At 40.1% G+C, this 13,656-nt stretch overlaps 1 protein-coding gene across 4 annotated transcripts in view; it reads left to right on the top strand.

Annotated features, from left to right (window-relative positions):
* The window catches only part of Ppp4r1 (protein phosphatase 4 regulatory subunit 1), a 52,942-nt gene that overhangs the window by 19,488 nt on the left and 19,798 nt on the right, over positions 1-13,656 (top strand). For 3 of the 4 annotated variants that reach the window (XM_021653545.2, XM_060368252.1, XM_021653544.2), the window contains exons 3-10: positions 1,172-1,256; positions 1,918-2,024; positions 4,395-4,537; positions 5,095-5,241; positions 6,041-6,148; positions 6,277-6,342; positions 6,883-7,041; positions 8,252-8,379. In XM_021653545.2, coding sequence (XP_021509220.1) covers positions 1,198-1,256; positions 1,918-2,024; positions 4,395-4,537; positions 5,095-5,241; positions 6,041-6,148; positions 6,277-6,342; positions 6,883-7,041; positions 8,252-8,379 — 917 coding nt within the window. In that variant the 5' untranslated portion in view covers positions 1,172-1,197. Of the gene's footprint in view, positions 1-1,120; positions 1,257-1,917; positions 2,025-4,394; positions 4,538-5,094; positions 5,242-6,040; positions 6,149-6,276; positions 6,343-6,882; positions 7,042-8,251; positions 8,380-13,656 lie in introns of all 4 variants that reach the window. The other variant, XM_021653543.2, reaches the window with a different exon arrangement.

Below are 13,656 nucleotides of genomic sequence, written 5' to 3'. Positions count from 1 at the left end.
AGTCAGATCCTGTTGATCCTTCCCCAGTTGCAGTTCTGGAGAGCAGGTTTTGAACTATTGGCTTAATCACTGTCGGGTACCATCGAGAAGTTCCCTTGTTAGGTGGCCTGAGTAGAGTACCACCCAATGTGACAGAAACATAGCAAACATAGTGGGAATCCTTCCGTCTGTCTCTTCCTCTCCTGGTGGGCGGCACTGTCTAGTCATGTCTCTAAGCTCTTTGCCTAACTCCTGGAATCACGCGCTTTCTTTTAGCTTTCAGCTTAGTCTTCCCTCTCCCGCAGCAGATCTGCCTTGGGGTGTGGGCAAACGTGCAGCCACAACGATGGTTTTAACATGGACTTTTCTCAATAGAATGTTCACTCTTAGAAGATGTAACTATTTTCACAGTTGTTTCCTCAACACAGCCTAATAGCCTAATGTTTGTTTAATGAATGCAAATACTATTATAGTTTTTAGTTCTTTTCTAATAAGTGAAGGCAGACACTTCAGCTTTAGTTTCTTTATTTAGAACTAAGTCAGTGTTTGCCTGTCTGTATTTTTTTCAGGGGTTTTTTTTTGGGGGGGAGGTTGTTTCTTTTGTTTGTTTGCTTTGAGACAGGGTTTCATCGTATAGTCCTGTCTATCTTGAACTCATGAAGAGGAGGCTGGCCTCAAACTCACAGAGCTTTCATTTGCCTCTGTCTCCTAAGTGCTGGGAGCCACTATGTGGGCTAAGCACCTAAATTCTTTTTTCATTGGTTTTGCTTTTTCAAGATAGGGTTTCTCTGTGTAGCCCTGGCTATCCTGGAACTCACTCTGTAAGCCAGGTTGGCCTCGAATTCACAGAGAGCTTGCCTGCATCTGCCTCCCGAGTATTGGGCTCAAAGGTGTGTGCTACTGCTGCCCATCTTAAGGCTAGTCACTGTGTGCCTTTGTGCTGAGTTTTTGCAGCCACTGACTGTATGCTGCCAGAGGTCCTAAAAACTGTAGGTGGAGACAGGAGGAGTGGACTATCCTTGCTAGCACTGGGCTGACTGTAATTCTTTGTACTGCTCCAGAAGTGTGCACTGCTTTAGCAGGCAAGGGGCACCTTGTAGTTTCAGAGTGTTATAAGGAGTATTTCTGATGTCTCTGCTAGTTGGTGTGGATGACTACAGCTCAGAGTCTGATGTGATTATTATACCTTCAGCCCTGGACTTCGTCTCACAAGATGAAATGTTGACACCGTTGGGGAGGCTGGACAAGTATGCTGCAAGTGAGAACATATTTAACAGGTATGTGTGTTCTCTTCATCAACGTGAGGGGAAGAGGGGCTCTTAATCTCGGTAGGGCATAGAGTTATCCACCCCAGAGGGAGGTGTCAGGTGTAGCCCGTGTCCCCAGGTTTATAGCCTGATTGGTGTTGTACACAGTCTTTGAGTCATTGCTTTTTGTTAGTTGTTGGGCTAATTTGGACATTGAATTGGGTATTCTTCCTCTACCAAATGGCATGACATGCTTCATGTGTGCCAGGGCACAGTGCACAGCAGTGTCCAAGAGCTGGAATCCTCCTGACACTGTTTCTGAGGTTAAGGTCTCTGCATCAGTTTTCTTAAGGCTTTATTGAATTTTTTGAGTGTAGATAATAAAACTCATATTAGTAAATATAATAGTTAACATAATGAAGAGTGAATGATGAGTGATGAGAAGGTAACTGAAGTGAAAATTCAGTGACTAAAAATTTCCCCATTTATTTGGATAAAGATAAAAATGATAATAATCTTACCAGTAAAATCATTATCAACTTTTGCTTCTTAGAAAATTACAAGTTTAGTATGTGACTTACAATAAGAAAAATTGTCATTATGGAAAGTAAGGATCCTGCATTTTAAAATTCTACGAAACAAGTATTGATGACACTGAACAAAATCTGATTTTTTTTTTTTTCTTGTGTAGACAAATGGTGGCCAGAAGTTTGCTGGATACTCTGAGGGAAGTCTGCGATGATGAAAGAGATTGTATTGCTGTTTTGGAAAGAATTAGCAGATTAGCTGATGATTCAGGTATATGTTTACAGAGAAAATAGGTGTATTGTTTCTACAAAGGTTTCTTTTACTAAATTTGTATTTCTAAACCTATTGGTAAGAGACTTCTTTAAGATTTCCTAAGAGTTGACAAATGACCCTGCCTCTAATCCCACCCAGCACTCTAGAAGAGCCTGTGTTCAAAGCTGTACTGTACTACAGAAAGACTGTGTCCCCTTTCCCCCAAAAAGTGGTATTTAAGGAAATTATTAAGCCCACTAGTCAGAAAGGAAGAAAAGGTCCAGACAGATTATAGTATGCCCACTTACTAATTTTGGTAAATTCTTATCAAATAAATGTAAGAAATCATATCTATCATTTATATGAACATTTTAGGGTCAGTAACAATTTTTAAGTAATTTAGAGTAAATTAAAAGAGGTGGAAAAACCTTTAAATGTTTTTGGGAAAATAATACTTTATCTGCTTTACATGAAAAAAACCATTAATATTTCAATTTTGGTTGTTTTTGGTTTTTTTGTTTTTTTTTTTTTTAAACAGGGTCTCTCTTTGGACAGCTCTGGCCCTCTTGGAACTATGTCTATAGACCAAACTGGCCTTGAACTTACAGAGATCCACCTGCCTCTGCCTCTTACATGCTAGGATTAAAGGGGTATGCCACCATACCCATAATTGAAAATTGGCTTATTGTTAAAACAAAGACAGGAGAGTTTTTCATAAGAAAGAGGTAAATGTGAGGCTGGCATGGTGGTCCATGGTGGTCATCTTAACTCTCAGAAGACCAAGTTGGCCTGCGTTAGTTTGAAGCCATCCCGGCTGCATACTAAGTCCACCTAGTCTGGATTGTAGAATGAGACCCTGTCAAGAGGGGGAGGGGTGAGCTGGATTTGAAAATTAGGCATTAGTGATGTTATTTTTTTTTAAGACGTGTTTTCTATTGTGGTAAAATAAACATAAAATAAGAAATTTTAAGGCAAGTTGTGTGTGTGTGTGATCCACTTCACATGAGTGCTGATCATCTGCTTCTCTCTGTGTGTATTTACATATATATCACAAGATGTTCCTAGGACTTCTCTTACATATGTTAAACATTTTTAGATTTACTTGCTTAAAGGTATGTGTACATGTGTGTGCCTGAGCATATGTATGTACATCGTTTGCATATAGGAGTCTATGAATATCAGAAGGTGTCAGAGCCGCTGGAGCTGGGGTTACAGGCATAGGTCCTGTGCAAAAGCATAAGAACTTTTAGCTGCTGAGCCATCTCTCTGGCCTTTTTTGTGTGTTAGTGTAGGTAGCACTTCGTGCATTTACTTCAAAGGCTCTTTCTTTGTCCTTTCCGTTTGTGACTAACTTGTCCACATGTACGAGGTCTGCCTGTGGGGCTCACTTCTGCTCCCTTTGTCTGTTTGCCTAAGCAGTGCTCTAAAGAAAGAATTTCTGACTTTATTCTTACTGAAACTACAGCTGTGACCCTTTTTGCTTTATCAATATATGAAAACAATTAAATCACTGTTAACTTTATAACTGGAGAAGCCTTGTATGCCTGTGCTTTAAAATTAGAGTTTTATTCAAGAGAAGTCATCTCACATTATACAGCAGTGTTTTATTAATTGTGGGGTTTTTGTTTTGTTTTGCTAGGATTCTTAGCTTTGTAAAATGCCAGTGCATTTTCTACTGAAAATGCTAGGTTAATTTTCTTTTGAGATTTGGAGTTCCACTGGATACATTTGTGTACATTTATGTTAAGGTGACTGCTAACAGGGTCACTCACAGGTTCTTTCCCTTGAGGTCTGCTGTGATTGTGGCTGGGTCCTGGTGTCCTCACGTTTGATTGATGACTGGGTCCTGGTATCCTAATGTCTCTTTCAGCCACTGGCTTGTTTTTTGAATTTGCTAGTTTGTTTGTTTTCTTATATCCTTTCTGCAATGACATGAATATATTTAACTGTTAGTACTTAATTTTCTCCTATGTTATTTTACCTTTTAACTGATGTGATACCTGTTTCTATGTTTTTATAAAATAAAACTAGTTGTTTAAGTCTGGTTAGAATCTTTTATAGATGATATGGTCCTTATAACATGTCCTGGGTGTTTTTACATCATGAAGTCTGCAGATGGTACCCTGTTGAAGTATTGACAGAGTTTACCCTGTCCTGCCATAGAATTGGTAGAAATACCACATACAGTAGTTACCCACTCCAGCGTAGCTCATTGTAGATGTCAGTGTATTCACTGTATGGGTTGGGAGTGACTTCCTCCTTTGATTTAAAGCAAGAACTGCAGGGTTAGAGAACTTTGTGAGTTCTTCCATGCTGGTTCCTCAAGCATAGATAAGAGCCGTTGTCTCCATGAAAGGATGTTTGTTGATGTTACTGTTACTTCAATAGAACCGACTGTGAGAGCAGAGCTGATGGAACAAGTACCACATATTGCACTGTTTTGTCAAGAGAACCGGCCTTCAATACCATATGCTTTTTCCAAGTACTTGCTACCAATTGTGGTTAGATATCTTGCAGATCAGAATAATCAGGTAAGCGGTGGATTTACTTGCTCTTAAAGGAATTTTATGTAACATAATTTATGTAGAATGGCCTAACCCAAGTGATTTAATTTGAATGTTTTTTGGGCCTAACTTCATTATTGTATTTTCCAGAAGTGACTTGTTGTCTTAGATTAAAACGTGTTGAGAGTCTAACAGATTTATTTGAGCCTGCTTGCCAGGCTTCCCAGTGCGCTCCGTGTCCCTCTGTCTGCCAGACTCACTCTGTAAGAACTGTAGGGAATACCCCACAAATGGCTGCTAGGTTTTGCAAGTCCCTGCATTATTACTAGAAGTGTTTTCCAGTTGCAAAAATGATGTTGTATAGATTTTGGTTTGGTTTGGTTTGGTTTGGTTTTTCGAGACAGGGTTTCTCTGTGTAGCCCTGGCTATCCTGGAACTCATTGTGTAGACCAGGCTGGCCTCGAACTCAGAGAGTCACCTGCCTCTCTGTTTGGAGTGCTGGAATTAAAAGCATGTGCTGCCCTCCTGGTTATTGTCCAGGTTTATGAAAGCATGTCTGTGCTTTGTGGTATTTTTCTTGATAGGTAAGGAAGACCAGTCAGGCAGCTTTGCTGGCTCTGCTGGAGCAGGAGCTGATTGAGCGATTTGATGTGGAGACCAAGGTGTGCCCTGTCCTCATAGAGCTGACGGCCCCCGACAGCAACGATGACGTAAAGACGGAGGCTGTGGCTGTGAGTATGCTGTTCTCCATCTGGGTATGAGGACATATGAATAAATGTCATTCACATCCGTGCTTCCTGCGTTCAGAGAGTGAGATAGAATAGTACTATACTAACCTAAGACTTTATTCGCGTCCACTCGGCATTTGCTCTTTATTCCTAAAACATTGATCTGTTGTCCATAGAAAGGAATTGTAACACAAATTGCCAGTGATTCCAAGTCCTCCATGAGAACAGAGATGATCCTCTAGTTTCTGTTCCTTGAAAAATTCCCTTTTCATTACTGCTTAGAAACAGCCAATTAACATATTTAGATGCTTTTTTCTCAGAAATATTTTTATTGTTTAAATTAGCCATTTAAAGTGCAGTGTACATTCACAGCACACAGTCATTACCCCTGCCAAGCTCCAAAACACTTGCATTTAACTTCAGAAATTCCTCAATAAAGAAAACCAGCTTCGGCAGACCCTGCTGGTTCCACTAAGGAGAGCCTAGCCTAGAAGCGTAATTATGATGTTCAGCGATGGTGGGAGGCCTGTGGTTCCCTGACATCTGGTCTGTTTCAGGAGAAAATTAATTCTAATGGTTTGCCTAGATCAGAAGAGTTGGGAGATGTACGGATTAGTGTTTGCTAGTAAAATGATTAAGTCATTAATAATTAAATAATAGAAAAATAAACAGGAATTTTTTTTCCCTAGATTTAGTACATTTGCTGTATATTGGTTAACACGTATTTCTTTAAATTATTAAATCTAACTGAAGAGGCCTTAGAGGGATGTTTCCAATATGATTTTTTTCTCACTTATTTTAGATAATGTGCAAGATGGCTCCCATGGTTGGGAAGGATATTACAGAGCGTCTTATCCTCCCTAGGTTTTGCGAGATGTGCTGTGACTGTAGAATGTTTCATGTCCGAAAGGTATGTTTGCATCCAGCTCTTGTCTTCGTGTCTAAGAACATGTGGTGCTGTGAGATATGAAATTTAATAGATTGTTTTTAAGGAACTCCACACGTGATATTGAAATGTTGGTGATGTTTTTGTTTTAGGTCTGTGCTGCCAATTTTGGAGATATTTGCAGTGTAGTTGGCCAGCAAGCTACAGAGGAAATGTTGGTGAGCATCTAAGGTGTTAAAGAATAAGTAACGCACAGTAGTAGAGAGTTCATGAGCACGGACGGCCCCACGACTGCAACCAGAAAGATGCTTATAAGTTTAGAGCTGCAAGTTGCCACTTGAAACACGATTTGAGCAGGATGGCTGGGTCAGCACATGTGTGTGAGAAACACTGCTACACTGTTAGCTTCCACACTTGCGCTTAGCAAATCAATTCTAATTTACTCAGCGGATCTTTAATCTTACTAGGGTACTCACTTTGGCAGCACTGAAATCTTGCAGCAGAGTGGTTAAGATGTGGCACGTATGCTTAGAATGTCTATTCATCTTTTGGCAAAATGAGCTCAGGTATAAGGGGTTGGATGATCTCAAGCTGTGCTTACTGGTGCTTTTGCATTCTAGGGTGAGTTATAAATTGGATGTGATTTACTAAAAAGTTTCTGAGTACCAGTATTAAATACATTTTCTACTTTCTAAGAATAGGCAACATTTAAAACAGAGACAACGAAGGGGAAGTAACGGTGGCCTTTGTCCTCACAGCTGCCCAGGTTTTTCCAGCTGTGTTCTGATAATGTGTGGGGAGTACGAAAGGCCTGTGCTGAGTGCTTCATGGCTGTCTCCTGTGCAACGTGTCAAGAGATCCGACGGACAAAGTTATCCGCACTGTTCATTAACCTGATCAGTGATCCTTCACGTTGGGTAACACTTTTAAAAAACATTTTGAGTCTTAAAGTAAATGTGATTTTTTTAAAAAATCTGTTTTAATATGTTATTTAAGGTCTATGATGTTTTGTCTGCATGTATGTATGTGTACCACATGCATGTCTGGGCCCATAGAGACCAGAAGAGGATACTAGTTCCTGAACCAGGAGTTGACAGGCAGTTGTGAGCTATCATGTGGGTGCTGGAAACTGAACCCAGGGCTTTTGGGAAAGCAGTTGGTCTTAGCGACTGAGCCATCTCTCCAGCCCCATGATTTAAAATTTAACAAATGATTTACTTTGGTGGAGGTGGTACATACCTTTAATTCCAGCACTTGGGAGGCAGAGGTAGCCGGATCTCTGAGTTTGAGGCCAGCTTGGTTTACAGAGTTTCAGGACAGCCAGGGCTACACAGGGAAACCCGGTCTTGAACCCTCCCCTGCAAGGAAAGAATTTATAATGTATGGTACTTCATATATATATAAGAATAGAGAGCAGAAGACTATTAAAGTCTGTCTTCTTGGTGCCTGGAAAGTATTTTTTTTTTTACAAATTCGAGCTATGTTCGTTTTATTTTGGCTTGATGTTTAATACTCACTGACTTTTTCTTTTTTGTTTTTTAATATGTATTTTTATCAGGCATTGAGGATATGTACTCAGGAGGTAGCGACAGGTAGCTGGAGACCAGCCTTGTCTACATAGCTAGTTCTAGGCCAGCCAAAGCTACATAATGAGACACTGTCTCATTCGTGTGTGTATGTGTGTGTACTCATGTTGTGTCCTCAAGGCGGAAGGTTGGATCCTCTAAAACTAGAGTTAGAAAAAGTTTGCCCTGCCTCCTGATAGTTAATGGTCTTTCCTCACTGAAAGCGCTGAGTATATTCCTGTTTGACAGTCTTGGTTCTCTTCATTTTTCTTGTTTTTGAAGCATAAAGGAAAACTTTGTAACGGTTTGTTCTTTGTGTTTCATAGTATGTAACGTTCAGGTGCTCACTGTCTGAATAACCAAGTCAGAATGAAAACTGAAAGTAGAAAAAAAGTGTAATGCTTCCAAAGTGCTAAGTACTGAAAGACTTAGGTTTCTTCTCCGGGGCTTTCTATTGTCTGAAGCATGCTCTAGCCATGGTGTATGCAGAGTAACTCAGTAGATGTGTGTGCTGAGGCAGCCTTCCCTTCATGCTTGTGTTGATTACGTCTTTCTCTCTCAGGTCCGCCAGGCAGCCTTTCAGTCTCTGGGGCCTTTCATATCTACTTTTGCTAATCCGTCTAGCTCAGGCCAGTATTTTAAAGATGAAGGCAAAAGTTCAGAAGATTTATCAGCAGAAGACAAAGACAGGTATAATATTAAAACTTTGTATTATATTTGTAAAAAGCATTCCCATTACTTTACCACAAATATTTTTGAATCAGAAATGTTTTATAGTTTTCTTTTTAAATACCTGTTTGTTATGTCTTCGGTTAGTTAACTATTGGATGAAGAAAAAAATGCATGTAACATGTAGCTTGATGCTTCGCACATAGAAAACCGAGTGACAAATTTGATGCTGAGTATGTAATGAATTATTTGCCTAGGAAACTATTGGTGCTCAGAACATAAAGGCTAATGCTTGTACCATTTATTTAAATTTTGTCTTCAAAAGCTACCTTAGTAATATGTCTGCTTTTGTATATAGTCTACTCTGACTCTTACTTTTTCTCATAGTTAGTTAATTTAATGTGGATCTTGGGTTCTCTTGTCTACAATGTGACCATGCAATCCCTCAATTGAGGGAAGCATTTTAATGATTAGCCCTAAATTAATATGCTTTTTAAACAGAAGAACAACTTTTTAAGATAACCAGAAATTTAAGGGAGGTTGAAAGTCCGATTTTAAGATTTCTACATAAAGGAGTTTCAGTTGACACTTTTATTTGTTAGGGTTTATTATAATTATATAAAGAACTCCTTGGGTCTGATAGTGCATGGGAAGTGTGCATAAGCTTCTGCAGTTGCATACATGTTCTTGAAACAGCCCCCTTGCCGTGATGCTAATGACCATTTTCTTCTATAGGTCTTGATACTGTGGTATTTGCTTTCTTGGTGTTTTGATTTGACAGTTCTTCCTTTCTTCTCTGCTGCCTTGTTTTACCTTTTTGCCCGTTCTCCTACTGTCCTGCCAAACACATCTGAGGTACTGTTTTTTGTAAAGGAAGAAAATCTCTTAATTTGGTCTTCCTAGCAAGCATGGTCTTTGAAAATAATGCTAGAAGGGATCTGATAAAAATGTGGGGGGGTGGAAATGTTACCTACTTTTCATTTTCAAGTCAGCTTACTTTTTTTTTTTTTTTAATGATCAATTTAAGTTGCTGAGGATGGCACATAACTTGTTCTTAAACCTGGAAAGGGTCCAGTAAGTGAATGTGTGACTGACTGTATAAGACTGTACATGTTTAGTAGAAGCAGATAGTAAACCTTTCATTCTCTGTCCCGAATGCTGATCTCTGCCTTGTAGTAAGAAAGTCAGCACGGCGGGAGTGCTGTGCCCCAAGAAGAGGTAATGGGAGCCGTGCTTGACGACTGGAGCTGGGCGGCCTCTCAGAACAGCTATTAACAACAGTTTGCTTTCCTCACTGACTTTGTACTACGTTATCAGATGTGTCTTGGTAGCAAGTCTATATCATTTGTAGCACTGGACTGTCTATCGTTGCAATTGAATTGTGTTAATAATTTAGTAAAGGAAAGGACTCCTGGGTAAAGGATTTGTTTTAAACACTGTAAAAGCTTGGGCATATACATCATATGTCTATTAGTCTATTAGACTGTGATGTATAACACCACAGTCTAATACTGCTGCCTTGGAACCAGTGGTTTGATTGCCTTACCTTAAACAGCACTGGCATGTTTTCAAGCTAATTTAAAAGCTGAGAACCTAGGATGAACCTAGAATTTGGTTTCTGTGCTCAGGGTATTCTCAGTTCCCTAGAATTCATACTTCTCAATATCGGACAAAGTAAGGGATTCCTTGTTTTTATGATATGTTGTGTGTAGGTGTGGGTACGCATGCATGTTTGTGTGTACGCACGTGAGTGTGCCATATATGATATGCACTGGTGCCCATAGAAGCTAAAAGGTCTACTTGAGCTGGAGTTGCAGGCTGTGGTTAGCCACCCAGTGTGGCTGCCCAAGAACCAAGCTTTGTGTCCTCAGCAAGAGCAGTTCATGGTTGAGCCAGCTCTCCATCCCCTGAATAAAGTCTGGCTGCTAGGTTTCTAGTGCTGTTTGTTTTGTGTCAAGTGTTTGGTGTGTCCTGAAACATTTGCTGTCACTTAGTGTTGTAGAAGGACTTAGCGATTACAGATCTCTGACTTTATTAGAGCCATCAGGCTAGTACTACTTCTTTGAAGATGCTGACAAAGGCTACTTACAGAGACAGTAAAGCACTGAGGTTTGCTGTTATACAGTTAGGCAAAGTTTAAAATAACGAGTTCTGGGGCTGCAGCCCAGTGGCGGAGCACTTGCCGAGAATGTGCCCTGGATTTAATTCCCATCAGAGCAAAAGTAATTATGCAAAGGGACACTCGTACTTGTTGAAACAGTTGCTTTGTTCCCTGGCTGCCCACTCTGCTGCGTGCACTTTGCTCTTTGGCTCACCCTACCTTTTCTGCTTACTGCTCTCTGTCGGAAGTATTCATTCCACATGTATTCTGTTGACAGAATACCTGTCAGTGTGTTCCCTGACGTGCACATACCTTTCAGAATCACACTCTTTGAGGCTTTGGGTAGCACTTGTTTGAAAACGTGCCTCTCTATGTCTACTTTCATCTTGCTGTAGGTATAAGCACATCTAGGGTAGCGGTCTAGTTTTAAGCTTTGTTTGTGCTAACACCTTCCCTGGGCCGGCTCAGAGTGGGAACCTTTCAGAATTATTATTCTTTGGACGGTTCCTACATCTATGCAGTAGACCCTCCCTGCAGCTTTTCCTAGTGCCCCCATCCTCCCAACTTTGTGGCTTTTTTTTTTTTCTTCTGAATATAGAGAGACAGGATCTCTCTCTGTAGCCCTGGCTGTCCTGGACTCAAAGATCTGCCTGTCTCTGCCTCCCTGAGTACTGGGATTAAAGGAATGTACTGCCATACCTGGCTTTTAACCCTTTAATTAATTGTCCCCATAAATAAAACTCTCTTAAGAACCTATGGGTTTGATTTTTCAAAACCTTAACTATTTGAACAATAAAATTGACTGTCACTTGGAAATAATTCTCTAATATCAAAGCTCCATTTAATTTACTTCACAGTGTAATTATGAATTTAGTTTGGAATCTGGTATTTGCTTGGTTTGGCTTGATTCTCTTTAAATGTTTTGTGAGTCATTTGAAGATATTGTACTAGGTTTGCCAGGCTCCATGGCCTCTGCTAAGGAAGTCTAGGGTACTGGAGATTAATTTATACGGAAATCAGAAGCAAGGTTGAGACAGTCCCATAAAGCCAAGGCTAGTCTTGAACTTCTGATCTTCCTGCTCCTGCCTGCCCTGTACTGGGATTACAGGCTGGTACCTCTACACCCAACTTACTTAGTTTTCCTCTTGAGAGAAACTTTTAGCCTACCTCTCTGCTGCTCTTATTGCACATATCTTAGAGGTAACTATAATTCTTGTACCCAGCAGACTCCAAAGACACATTTGTCCTGTACCATAGCATTTAGATGCCTTTTTCAACAAGCTACATGGCCTTGTCATGACTCTTAAACACTCTAGGAGGAAATGGAATTTAGGGAGTTTATACTTTGGGCAGTCAAAGCCTCACACATACAGTATCTCCCAGAACCTAATACTAGGGCAAACTTTCTCATATCTTATAATTTTGTGTTTAAAAAGCAAACATAGGGAATGGAGGGGTAGCTCAGTGGTTAAGAGCATTGGCTGCTCTTTTTAGGACCCAGGTTCAGTTTCCAGTACCTACACAGAGGCTCCCAAATGTCTGTCACTCCTGTCTGAAGGGATCTGACACCCTCACACAGACACATATGCAGGCAAATAAAAATAAATCATTTAAACAAAGAGGAAGCAAACATAATAAATGTCTTAAGTTTTAACAGACTAATGGATTTACTTTTGCTAGACAGGAAGAATCACTAGATGGTCAGTGTGAATGCTAGAAGGAATATGAAAGTGAGATGCTAGCCCAGTTTGGGGATATTTCTCTGTTCTGAGTGGCTGCTAGTCAGATCTGGTGTGTGCTGTTAAGTGTGAGCACTTAACTGTGTCAGATGATAAAGTCTCAGGTTTCACCTTGCTACACCCATTGCCAGAATACCTAGTTACTATAATGTTAAATTTTTATGTAGACTGACTGTAGAAAATCTACAGACTATCACAGTGAACCCGTCTCCCCTTCACCCAGGTACTCCAATGCTGCTTTGCCATGTCTGCCTGTGTGAGCTTTTCTTCTGACCCTTTGAGAAGTTTTAGACATTTTTCCCCGTCAGATACTTTACTTTGTATTTTTTCAAAGCATAGACAGACACTACATAGACCACATAGCTATAGTCCAGTTACTGATGTTAGGAAATGAGTCAGTACTACTGTTTAAAATAGGATGGAACACCTAGAAATGTATAATTTGTACATATTAGGAGTAATCATTTTACACAGGAGCTCTGGCTTCACCAGAGCTGTTGGAAAGAGTACATAGGCCATCTAGGCAGCTCCCTTATTTCAGTGAAATGGGAACAAAGGAGGAGCCTCACAAGCCCTGAAGGTTCTATCTCATATTTAAGGCAGCACCCATGAAGTTCAGTTTCCTCACATTTGGCACATATATGCAATGTTTGTGTATCTTATATATTTTATAGTTATGGAAGGGAAATACCAGGTGTCAAAATGCTGTTAAGTTTTTTAGATGGCATCTACGTTTCAAATTTTAAAAGATCGTATGTTTTTGACATGCTTCTGAAAATGATGAGCATTACAACAAAATGGAACTCAGTGTTTTCATGAAAACCTACATTGGAGCAGGAGAGACATCCCAGTGGTTAGAGCACTGGCTGCTCTTTCAGAGGACCTGGATTCAATTCTCAGTATTCACATGGCAGCTCATAACTGTCTATAATTCCAGTTCCATGGGATGTAGCCCCACACATGTTTGCAGGAAACACATACACACACCAAAGTCAGAATACCTACATGACTATTAAACTGATACCCATAAATGAATATTAACATCGCCCTTATTTTTTGAGCTCCCCTTAAATCCCATGTTTGACTTTTTTTTTTCTGACTCTGAGAAAGTTTAGAAATTTCTTTTTTACCTCTCAGATACTTCTGCATTTTTTTCTAAAATAGACTGTGTATTCAAAGGCACATGGCACTTCGTGAGAAAACTTTTGTTTTTCTTTACCATATTTAACTTACAAATACATACATCTTCTTTCATCCTTGTTTCTCTTTTACCTGTTTAACTCACATCCCGTGAGCCTGGATTCTCTTCTTAGAGCTTGCTTACCTCACCCTCTGACCTCCACCTCAGCCTCAAAACATGCATGCCATTCTTCCATCCAGGCTTCTTGTTGATGGGCCACTCTGCAGTGTTAGTGTTTCTCAGCTCTTGCACTGCTAGATGCTACTGTGCGCTCGTGA

This window comes from Meriones unguiculatus, chromosome 15 (assembly GCF_030254825.1).
Source record: "Meriones unguiculatus strain TT.TT164.6M chromosome 15, Bangor_MerUng_6.1, whole genome shotgun sequence".
NCBI classification, from domain to species: domain Eukaryota; kingdom Metazoa; phylum Chordata; class Mammalia; order Rodentia; family Muridae; genus Meriones; species Meriones unguiculatus.
This window is presented reverse-complemented; position numbering and strand designations above follow the sequence as displayed.